General features: G+C 38.4%; 1 protein-coding gene across 9 annotated transcripts in view; it reads right to left on the bottom strand.

Annotated features, from left to right (window-relative positions):
* Positions 1 to 7,222, bottom strand: part of slc4a4a (solute carrier family 4 member 4a) — a 48,263-nt gene extending 41,041 nt beyond the window's left edge. For 2 of the 9 annotated variants that reach the window (XM_047591437.1, XM_047591434.1), the window contains exons 1-3: positions 7,027 to 7,222; positions 6,288 to 6,385; positions 2,110 to 2,183 (exon numbers count right to left, since the gene is read on the bottom strand). In XM_047591437.1, the coding sequence (XP_047447393.1) occupies positions 2,110 to 2,183; positions 6,288 to 6,304 (91 nt within the window). In that variant the 5' untranslated portion in view covers positions 6,305 to 6,385; positions 7,027 to 7,222. Of the gene's footprint in view, positions 1 to 2,109; positions 2,670 to 6,287; positions 6,386 to 7,026 lie in introns of those variants that run through there. The other 7 variants (XM_047591440.1, XM_047591439.1, XM_047591435.1 and 4 more) reach the window with 5 other exon arrangements.
* Between the last annotated feature and the right edge of the window lie 5,236 nt (positions 7,223 to 12,458).

Consider the following 12,458-nt stretch of genomic DNA (forward strand, 5'->3'; position numbering starts at 1 on the left):
TTCCCCAGTAACTGTGGTGCTGGGACCAGCCCAGACCAGCGGGGACGGAGCACTGACAGAATACTAAACTCCTATTAAAAATTTTACCTTATGTCTCTCTACTGTGCATTATAAAAAGTCAAAAACTGTTTTTTACCACACATGATCAGTGTAGTACAACAGTGTAATATCTAGCGAAAGATCAAAAAGAGCTAAACTATTTATCTTGAGCATTTGCACAATCTGTGACATGAGGTTAGATAACAAATACGTCGCTAGACTGAAAACACAGACTAACAGTAAAGATCATTTGGCTATTGGGCCAAAGCTCCTCTTACACAATAATCTTTTACAATGTGAGAAGTGTCGAGCTCCCTCTTCTCTTTTTGTTCCTCTGCTCGCGGTCGAGGTCTTTGAGAGAGAGGAGCAAGGGAGGAGGGACAACGAGTTCAGCGAGCTCAACTTTAAAACGAGACTTAGCCGGCGGACGAGGCCACACGCAGACGAGACAGGAAGGTAGAGATACTGAGGCAGAGGCCAAACTGAGGTTACACCGAGCAAAATACTGACCCCTGGAGTGACCCCATGAGGGAGGCCGCTGTGCAGATTAAAGACCCGACTCGGTTGTGTTACTTCATTAAGCAACTTGGTATCATTCAAACTAAGCCACTTTATTTCTTTTTAGAAGTCAATTAGCAGATTTTTGAAGCTTGCAATCCATCACAATGTACATGAACCTGTTATTGTTACATGTTAATCCAGTTTGATCCGTGTTCTGCATTACAACATGTGTACAATGCAACTTTAAGAAACTGGACACCATGCACGCATGCACAGGTGAGGGAACAAATGCGGGAAAACGTCAGTCCCAAAAACAAAAGACCGCTGGGTCCGTGCATGTTTTGATCAGTGGATTTTCTCGTTCAAAAAGGACATTAAAAAACACAAAACGAGCGGTTATTTGATTATCATTTTAAAATTCTAAGATAAAAAATGAAATTCAAGGCATTTTTCTTTATCATACATGCTCTTACTTTGAAAATGGCAACTGTCTCCTATTGATTTTTTTATTTTTATAAGCAGAAAATCAAAATAAACCGTTTTTTAAAGTTTTGTGTATCCCTTTTCCACCCTTATAAAGAAAAATGCCTTGAATTTCAATTAGAATTTTTGAATTTTAAAATGAAAATCAAATAACCACTCATTTTTGCTTTTTTAATATCCTTTTCTGAACGGAAAATCCAGTGACCGAAACATGCACGGAACTTCCTGGATGTTACAAACAGGCTCCGTGACAGATCTTTTAATCTGCTGGACTAGAATCAACAAACTGGGGACACTAGTCTAATAAGCAGGCTAATGTCACCATCGTGACAGCGTAACCTCCTTCCTGGGCAACAAGAAGCCTCACGACCAACAAGTAAAGATTGAGACACCAAAAAGATTTAAAAAGAAATTGAAATAAATCGAATTTAAGCTCAAAACTGAAATCAAACTTGTACGACTGTCAAATCTTTTAAAATCTGAAATTTGATGAGTAATTTCGTTTGCATCTGTCTGTTAGTTTAAAGCGGAACATGCTGCAGACTCTGTAGTAGAACTGCAAGGTTTTCTTCCTTCGCTTTGTTGTCCTGTAGGTCTCTGAGGAGATTAGTGAGGTAAACACAGCGTCACAGGCTCTGTGTTCTACATCTTTCTCGTGCCAGCTCGCTAAATAGGTGAGCACCGGCGTATACGTGCAGGAAGTGCACAAATTTGGCAGCCCCTCTAACAGGCTCTGTCTCGACAGCCTTCCTGTTCCTCTCAATGAGCGCCCTCACTTTGTCCCAAGTCATTAAGAAGAATACGAATTTTAAGGTTAAAGAATCTACAGATCTTATAGATTGGTTTAAGTTGCAATGTTGAAAGACAGATTCCCATTAAGATGGAGCTTTTTTTGACGCCTGGAACTTTCCTGAGGTTTTAGAAAGTCACTTATTTGAATAAATTCAGGATTAAAATTTGGTCAAGCTTTTAAAACTCACAACGTTTGAGGTTTCTAAACATCCGTGTTTACGTCGCCTTGTCGTCTGCATCCCATAGAGGGTTAAATAACACATTTCTGGTCAGAATAACAGAAATTAAACTCACCCTCTACCTCCTCCTCATCACAGAGGTGCTTCAGTAAGGACGCTCCCCGGTCCAGCACCGCCTCATCCTCCATCCTGTAGTAGTAGAAGAGGAAGAAAGACTGTTCACACTTCTCCTCCAGCGACAACGTGGAGCCATAGCGCTTGGGCTCGTTCACCTGCAGTAAGTTTGGACTGGGGTTCAGTCGGGTGCTGCTGGTGGCGCTCATCTCCACCCATCAAAGACTCATTGACAGGACAAGCCTACGCGACCACCTCGGAGCTCTGAGACGGCGGCTTAAGAGTCAGATTTTCCCCCGCGAGTAAAACTCCCCCAACTGTGAGAATGTGTGTCGTCCTTGAGGAGGGCAAAGTGCGCAGCCGACAGGTACGGTGTAATGGCTTTAATCTGGCTGAGGGGGGTGAGGCAGAGGACAGGAAGTCCACTAATTGAGTGTGATGGCTCGAGTGATTGGCGCTGGCATGCACAAACAAAAAAAACCCCAAAACAAACAAACAAAAAAAAAAAACTCCCACTGACTGTGACTTGAATTAACTGAACTCCATTAGACAGAAAGTAAAGGTATTTTACAAGTAAAAAAAAAAGACGCATCAGTTAATGTTCTCTAATGTTGTCTAATCAGTCGTACGCCCACGCACACACACTACAAAGCCTCTCCATCTGGCTGGTAATGCCTGCCAGTCCCCCTCTCTACCTAAGAAACAAGTGGGGCATCACATGTCTGTCTACTCATCCGCCCTTACAGGATTATGCCGGCTTTACTTTAAGTGACAACACACACACACACACACACACACACACACACACACACACACACACATATACAAGCCCGTAACAAGGCAGTAGTGTGTCGGGGCCTCCGTCGCTGTTCAAAAAGTCTCCACACTCACACTCGTCCCCACCTCCAACCGGCCGTACTGTTTCCCAACAAACAGACATGAAGAAAGGATTAAAAATGTTTCACACAGGTTGTGAAAATAAAGACAAGTTGTTTACTTCTGTTGCGTCGGGTGCATCCCAGTGAGTGATGAGAGAATGAAAGAAAAGTTAATCTGTCTATAAAAAGGCTAATTTATGTCCACCAAATTTAATAACAGCCAATAACAGACATATTGGTCTGTAAAATCACCACCTTTACATTTGAAAATGCCTCATAACTGCTTTTCACTTTAAAGAGATAAATAAATAAACTCTGTTTTTTGTATTTTGTGATGATGATAATAATAATAATAAAATGACTTTTATTTGGCTAAATGCCAGAAAATGAATTAGTAACGAATGAATTTTGATCAATAATGAATCATTTAAAAATGAAATTGTGTAAAGATAAAAATCCTTTCTGACTTCAGCTTCTAAAGTGTATTTTTATTTTTCATCATATGCTTGGCCACATTACAGTTTGGATCAGCTGTAATAAATAAAACATAAAACATAATTTATTTTAAAAAAACTAAGAGCAGTTCATAATAAACACAGTCATTCCTTACAGCCATAATATACTGTATATTAGTAATTATTAGTCTTTTATCCACTCACATATTACCAGTAAAATAATGTTCTGTATTCAGTGGCACTTTCTAGAAATATAATCCATTTTTACACCAGTGGAAGAGGCATCACGGACCAAAAGCCAAAGGGGGTGTGGGGGGAGGACAGAGGGGACGCAGGGGTCAAAGGGGGGAGCTCCAGAGCAGTCTTCCACCAGCTGGTCTGGATTTCAGGATGAGGGGATGTAGTTATAAGACTGACTCCCTGCTCACTGCATTAATCTGCATCATCGCCAACTCATACATAACGTATGTTATTTTGGCCAGTGTGTGAAAAAACTGTGACTTTCTCACAGGGAAACCCTTCACACACAAAGCTGTGACCACTTCAGCTCTTCAGCAATTCTCCAGGCAATAGGTGAGGAGATAACATAATAATGATAATAAGGATAATGTTGAAGGTTTGATCACTGGCACATCAACATGTCAAGGTGTCCTTGGGCAAGACACTGAATCTGAACCACTGACACAGGAAATTACTACTTAAGAGTATCATTTACTAACTAACAAGGACTTATATAAAAAGTAAATTTAATTATCCGAAAGTCAAACATAGAGGATGAGAGATTACTGGAAACCTATCAAGATCTCATGTGAAACTTTGTCCTCTGGATCAACTTGTAAAGAGTGAGTTGAAACGGATCTGAAGGACTTCAGCTTTCTCACTAAGACCAGACAGAGTTCCTACCTCCTTCATTGCCACCTATGGAACAAACATGGACATAACAGGTCAAACTCCACTCAGTCTGAGGCACCGGCCCACGCGCACCCCCCTGCTCAATTTAACATTAAATATGGCAAAGACAGTAATGTTTAACAACGATGTGATGTTAAGAGCAATAGTTTTTCGGTAAAAAATAATAAAAAAATAAATGCTTAATTTTGTAGGGTACTTTGTCCTCCTTTGCCATGCTCCGTCTGCTTCTAGAGAGAGTAATTTACTACACTTCCCAGAATTCATTTAATCTGCAACATACTACAGAATGTTACAAATTACCTTGACCTTCAGTTTATCAGGTTTCCCTGACTGAACCCTTAAATAAAAAAAGAATAAAACCTAAAAAAAAAGTGAAAGCAGTTTTCAGAGCAGCCAAATCCGATCAGCCTCATCGTTTTTAGATTATGTGGTAATCAAGAAAAAGAGATGAACTACCTAAAATCATCGATTCAAGCCATGCATGAACCAGCTCTAACGCCAAGGCTGCAGGTTAAACGCCGCTTACTGTTTTACACTGTAAAATCTTCTCTTTGAGTCTTTGAACGCTGCTTGGGGTGACAGCGACCGCGGCTCCTGCAGCTCAGAGGCGTCCAGTTAAGACAAGAGATGAACTGAGGACCAGGGTGGTGCAAATCACAACTAACAACAATAACGTCTAAAATACAGTTCTTTTCTTTTCATGGAGGCGCGTTTGTTTAAAACCAAATATATACCAGAAAAATGCAAAATAGTTGAGATATTTTATGCGTAACAGTCTTCACAGGCTTAATGCGCTTCACTTTAATCAGGTTAAACTGCAACTAACTAAAGAACTAGATCATTTACATCTTAATTAGCATTAGGACTTCACTCCCGTTTAAGCTGCTATAGATTTGCTTGTAACTTAGAAAGCTGAATGATATAAACAGCGTTATAGTAACATTGTGCTTTTGTTATGCATTTACGAGCGTAAAAGTATTTCAGGTGTGATTTTTTTCCCCTTTAATCAATATTTCAAGATATTGGAGATTAATGGCTAAACCACTGCACAAGAAATCTAAACTTGGCAGACTGTTACTTTGCACTCATCATTGCACACTGGCTGCTACTTCACAGATACCGTATCAGTGTCTCTGTCCTTGTAGCACCCACAGTAATCTGCAAGTAGCCTACATGATTTATCTGCCTGGAGAGGAGAGAGTGCTCTCTGTACCCGAACCGCCGACTCTCGTGTTCAGAGCTCGAAGGAATCCGGACTGTGTAGCCATCACATGACATACAGCCGAATGTGCCCATGTCATGTCATGTATCTGGTACCCTGCGTCGCAATCAAGTTTGTGAAGCCAAAAAAAAACCTAATGCAATGAAGGCAGAAGGTCATTGGATATCATATTAGTTTGAAACTCAAAGGGTTTCTCCCTCCACGAGATAAAACGAGACTGTGTGACCTGGGTTACTGATTGCCTTCCAGCTTAAAACAAAAAAATCAGTTCAACTACGATCTGACTTCAAGATCCAATAAATACTAACTTGATGCTTCTAAAGGACATTTTCCATTGTTCAGCATTAAAGTCGCTCCGGTTTAATCTGAAGTATGTTTTTCTTTGAGCCCTTACAAAGCAATTACATGGCCGTCGACACGTAGAAAGCTTACACTTTAACACGTTCAAACCTTAAAATGACCTTTAGGGAGTATGTTAATTCTGAGTTCCTCGTACACTGGGCATGCGTTTCGCAGCTAGAAATGATTTACTTTTTATATGAACTTGAACTGGAGATCAGTGTCTTGTAGTTTTGTCAGCCGTGCTGTCAAAACACCTGTTTCTGAAGCTTCAGGTGCTTCTACAACCTCACGTCAATCCCCGGCAGCTGAGTGGACATTGGTTGAAATCATTTAAAGGGCTGCACTTGTAACGCTTGATGAAGTCACTTACTTCTTGTTGCCACTCATGTCTTCAGGTGGCGTGTGATAAATCTCCTTAGTGAATGTGCCGAGCGGAGCGGATCACCAGAGCAGCTGCTGATGTTTGACCTGACAAAGAACCACACATACAGTAGAGAGGCAGAGTGAGAGTGGTGATTTCTCTGCTCCGCAATCACACTTTCACAACTCAAAGTGGCTAAACAGGCACCTCCTCGACCTACAGCTGTTTCATGAAAGCTCAGAGTGACATTACACACACGTGTCATGGTGAGATTCACTATGCATCTGCAAAAAAATGAATAAAAAATCACCGACAAACACGATGCAGAGACAAGAGCTTCAGTAATCCAGTGATTAATCTCACAACATTAGCTGACTTCATAATATCACGCAGCTGCTATGATGGCTCAAAAAAAAAAAATGCAGTCGTGGCGCTGGAGTTAGAGTAAGCAAGATAAATCAAGTTCAACGCACACTTAAAAACCACCAAAACAAAACGCACGCCAGCTGCGCATTTACGCGCAAATCACTCTTTAATCGTCTGTTAAGTGTTTCATCCAAAGAGAGCACAGAAAGCATGACATAGTCTTGAAGGTGGCTGTAAAACTAAGTAAAGAACGTGAAAATAAAATAAACAAAATGCATATTATGGTGACTTGTGATCGAGCCGCCTCTTCACGCATGCACATTAAGGCCTGAAGTAAACGTCTGTCAACAACTCCAGCGTGCAGCGAGAGAAAATGACTTACCGCAGTAGTAGCGATCTGTGGCTCAGGTTGCTTTGGTTGTTGTTGTCACCGCTGCGGTGGCATGAAGATAAAGAAGACTACTTCCACCGCTCGGGTAAGTTTGTATGTGGCATTATTGTGCGACGGCTGCGCTCAGCATGCTGCCGCCTCTTTCTGCTGGACCATCCTTCTGTCAACGCCACTCCTCCGGTGGGAGGTCAAACTGCTCCACTGCTGCACCACCAATTCATCTCTCGGCTTTTACGCGCACACAGCTGCGCCAAGTATGCCTGTACGACACACAATTGAAAAACGCGAGGGAAAAAGTAGAAAGTTACTAATTTAGGTGAAGTTCAAATCAGTGGAAAAAAATTATAATAAATTATGCAAAACAAACAAACAAACAAACAAAAACAATAAGATCAAGCACATACAATGGTATATTTAAAATAAATAAATACCCAAGAAACTACTGGTAGGTTGAAAATTAAAGTGAGACTAATTAAATATTATGATATGCGTGATATGGCTGTTGGTGTCACATTTAAATGTGTCTTGTAATTCCAATTTATAAAAAAAATAAATAAAGTACCACTGTATTACATCCTAAATAAATAACTTAATTTCTCTATTGGTGGATCATCTCCCTGCAGTGAATTCCATGGATTACTACAAATTCCTCATTTGGCTTTTGCCCACAATTTGGGACTTCTTTCAGCTGTGAATCGTGTGCTTTGGATATACAGCGCCATCTGTTGCAAGAAACGGGATTAGATTATCTATCTTCTCACCACAGTTTGTAAATCCTGTTACATCAGCCCCAAATGACAACTTGTTAATATTATTTCTGCCTTTCGTTGTTTATTCCAGACTGGGACGTTCTTTTTAAACTATGTTTACAGTGTGTACAGTCAACCTAGTGATTTGTAGCAAAGTTATGCTACTTTATTTTGTTCTTCTGTGATGTATAAAATGTGTAAGGGTTTTGTGGACATGAATGCACCCTCGGATATTTCCCTTTCTGCCAAGTTTTGGATTGCTGCACGTAGAAAAATCTGCTTTGTTTGTCCGCCTGCCATGAAGTTATTTACACACATGTCAACACAATTCTTACAAAACACCACTCATAAAGTAGTAAAAAAAAAAAAAAAAAAGAAAAAAGAAAAAACAGGAGAATTCACTCTTACATCAAGTACCAGATTTTCAGCACACACCTTGCAAAAGAAAAAGAGTATTTTTTTTTTTTACCTGTTGACTAAATGTGAGCACTTTTTTTTTTTTTTTTTTTTACTCCCCAGCATCTACAAGGAAGTGGTTAAATGTTTACTTTCCTCGGAAAACTTACTCTAAGCCTAATGGTAAATCCAACTCAGGCTATTTGCAGACACATAAATGGATTAAATAAAAAAATAATTTACTACTATACTACTATAAAATTTACTACTCCACAAAATAAATTACACTATCTTTTACGCAGTTTCAACACTGTTGATGATGTATTTCAGTCCATTTTTTGACCACAAAGTCACAGATTCAGTAATGTTAGCAATGCTAAAACTGATGTAAGCTAGCTTGTTAATGTCTACCTTTCCGTACTGTAAATACGAAATAATATAATAATAATTAATAAAATATCAACGAGTTTGGTAAACAGGAAAGTTACCCAAATGTTTTTTTTTAAAAAAATACAATTTTCACGAAATATCTTTCTGGAAACTGTTAGCTGTTACCGCATGCGCACTCCTCAATTATGAAACAGCCAGTTGCATTTATGTATATCGTTCACACCGGAAATTAACGCACCTAAGTGTTTCATCCAATTGTTTTATATACAGTTAATTACGACACAGAATAAAATGTTACAATCCCTTGTGCCAGGGTCCGAAGAAAAACACATTTAGCATTCCAGTCCAACTGAAAACCGACCAGCAGGCTACCAGTCAGCTACCAACTAGCAACCAACAAGCTAAGTAGCCTAGCCAACAGCAGTAGGTATTATGGCTAGGACAATATATATATAATTTAAACAAGCTACAGACATGGTGCCAATCTTACACAATCTGCGAAGAAATACATGGAAAGAAAGTAGCCCAATTTAGACTTTTTGATGCTAGCGCCCGTGCTAAACCCTAGCAAATCGGATTAACAGGTGGCGCCTGAATGCAGCATCACCTTGCAATGAACAATTTTTAAAAGACAAAATATGCAGCATGGCGAAAAAGGACATTAAATCGATGAAAGGGTGACATGTTTGTACTGTTGTTGGCCATTATTTGTAATATCCATATATATATTAGCATGTTATCAAACAATTAGCCATTATAAGCTACGCTATCGATCTGCTGGAGTTACGTTTCTCTGTTTCTAGTCTCCACGACTCGAGTTTTGTTGGTAAATAGTTGGACCTAGGGTTCAATAGGTTTATCAGCTCTTGTTTGGTGAAAACGTCTGCCTGCTGCTGGCTCAGGGCCTATGAGATTAAAACCATGCAGTAAATGAGCCATAAAACCTAAACAATAAACTATAACAAGCCAAGAAGTCGTACAGAGACACAGACAAAAGCTTCCATATAAACAAACCTGCTTGCCAGATTAGCATGCACTTATTGACTTTCTTTCTTTCTTTTCTTGTACTTGACTGGAACTTTTTGGCCGCTTTTTGAACGCCTGCACCCTAACCCTGGTTGCTGTGTAACTTTAGATTCTGCACAGAGCTCACAAAGACACACGTCAACGCCAGACTTATGTTTAACTTGGAAGATCGAGTTTAAACATTAGTAACTGGGGACGTTCCAGGAGTCGTCAAAGACACACTCAGACCCCTGATGCTTTCTAGCAAAGTTGCCAAAACAAAGCCAGGACAGGGATTTCTAACGTCATGCGATTGTCTGAACTTCAAGAGACGATTTCATCAGTTTCGTTTTTGCACATATAATCGATCAGTAATTTATAATTTCTGCTTCAACATAGACACATCTGGATGAATAGTTTCTTAAATTATAATGTATGCAGCCGTGAGTATAATAAAAATGTACTTTCTCTAAAAAATGACAAAGAATTTCTAAATGAATCTGCATTTATTTATTGTATTATTGATGTATTGATTAAGAAAAGATAAGATAAGATAAGATAAGATAAGATAAGATAAGATAAGATAAGGGGAACAACGGTGCAAAAATACAAAAATCATATATTACATTATAAAATAAAGTAAAATATAATTACATTATTACTTATGCAATTACATATTGCATAAGTAATAATGTAAAGGTTTAAAGTAGCTGATGAAGTTGTGTGCAGTTGAGGGTTTAAGTGGTAAGGAGGCTAAATATACATCATGACAAATTAAACATTCAGGAATATCATGAGTAAAGACTAACTTTCTTTTTTCTTTCTTTCTTTCTTTTGGCACCAAAATGACATGAGGCAATGACAGGGATGAATTACAGATGTATTATGTTGTTTGTTTTGTCTAAGAAGAGAAGCTCAGCAACAGAGCTAAGAAATGCTGATGATTATGGGACCAAGGACCACGAGAAGTCGTCCTTTATGTATTACTTGATATAGATTACATGATAAAATGTAAATGTAAATGTATAGCAAGAGAAAAAATTTAATTACTCAAGACATCTCACCTGAGACTTTTTGTCTGCAATTATGAGTCAATTAAAATTATAATTAATACAATTGCAATGAGAGATAAAGTGAAGTAGTAGCTGAACATGCTTTAGTCCGAGGGAAGTCCACACTGTCGTGTGTTTTTACATCATCCACAACTTGAAATTTGTTCTCACAACAATGTTTTATGTTTTTATTCATAACACAAAATATTGTCACGGCTAACATCACCACGACGTACACGTGGCGGCGTGAGACGGGATCGTCCCTCATGCACGAGTGTATAAAGCAAAACAGCTGCTGTTTTACACATTTCCAACCCCAGCGTGTCAGCATTTTCATATTTTCCAGCATGTACGGCCAGTTTTGTTGGAGACAGGAAAAAAACAAAAAAACGGGGCAGCAAAGTTGAAGCCACGGGGATCCCAGCTTCACAACTCCTCAGCTTTATTTCAAATAACGTCTCAGACACACAAAGCGCATTAAGCATTTGGCCTGATTTTTCCCTTTAAAGGCGGCTTTGAGGGGTCTTTGCGTCCGCTCGTTGATGCTTTGTAGTTTGACAGTCGCTGACTGTCTGATGCTGCTGTGTTGATCCCTGTTCTCTTTCCACAGGGCTTTAACTTTGTGCCCGCTGCTGGCTTTGAAGTTTTTCCAGGAACTGTATATCCTCGTCTTTTTCTTCAAACCACGATGATAATAATAATAACAAAAGAAAAAAAAGATAAAGATTGCTGCAAATTTTCATTGGAACAACAGTATAATCATGTTACACTTACAGGACGTCACTGTAGATTTAAGTTGAGGGGGGGGATGAAATTTAACAGTGTTGATAGTTTAAAGGAATTAAAACAGTAGTGTGACTGTATGTTTTCCACTGCATTGTGGTTGGTATGTGAGTGCACACTACTCATCTAGCTCCATCTTGTGAATTAATGGGTAAAATTATACCTTTGCTAGTTAGCGTAGCAACATTTTCTTTAATTGGATCTGTATTTTTTATTAGATTGGATTTATGTTTACAGATTTAATATTAGACTCTGGTCTGTAATTAGTGCATTCAAACAGTGAGAGCTAGTTCAGTTAAAAAACATTCTAAACATGCAATGTATATGTATATATGAGCAAACAAAGGAGAAATGCAAAAAACAGGGACAGTCAATACAATCTAAAAATAATAAACATATAATAATATATAAAAAATGAAAAAGCAGCACAATAATTTCACTTACTTGTCTGAAAAGGGAAGTATAACATATTTAATCCTGTCTTTTCTCCATAAAATATTAAGTTATTTATCTCCCTTTACATCACTCCTTTCTATTTACATATACACACACACACATGCACACATATACACATACTTATGTCTACATACGTACATAAAATACATAAAAGTACACATACATACACACACATATACTCTTTATCTTATTTCTTAATGGTGCTGGCAATATAAAATAACTAAGGAAAAAATATATATATGTAAACAACAATGAATACCTGGTGATAATCAATAACCCTCATCCCTAAAACTTGTGAAAAACACTTTTTGTTGTTTTGTTTATACAAAAACATCTAGTGCACACCCACTCAATTTTGAAATTAACTCTGCCCCTTCAATTATTATATATTTCTTGGTAGTAGATTGTTTTTGCTTTGAATATGAGTTTTGTTTTTTGTAATTCTCTGATATCTCTGAGCTTTGATACAGAGTTTAATACAGAGATGCATCAAAGACATATACCAAACAGTAGTGCTGCAAAGGAGACACATGGTCACTTTAAAGCTGTATTATTTGAGGTAAAACTTTAATTTACTATTTCAAATACTACA

The sequence above is a fragment of the Mugil cephalus genome, chromosome 8 (genome assembly GCF_022458985.1).
Source record: "Mugil cephalus isolate CIBA_MC_2020 chromosome 8, CIBA_Mcephalus_1.1, whole genome shotgun sequence".
NCBI classification, from domain to species: domain Eukaryota; kingdom Metazoa; phylum Chordata; class Actinopteri; order Mugiliformes; family Mugilidae; genus Mugil; species Mugil cephalus.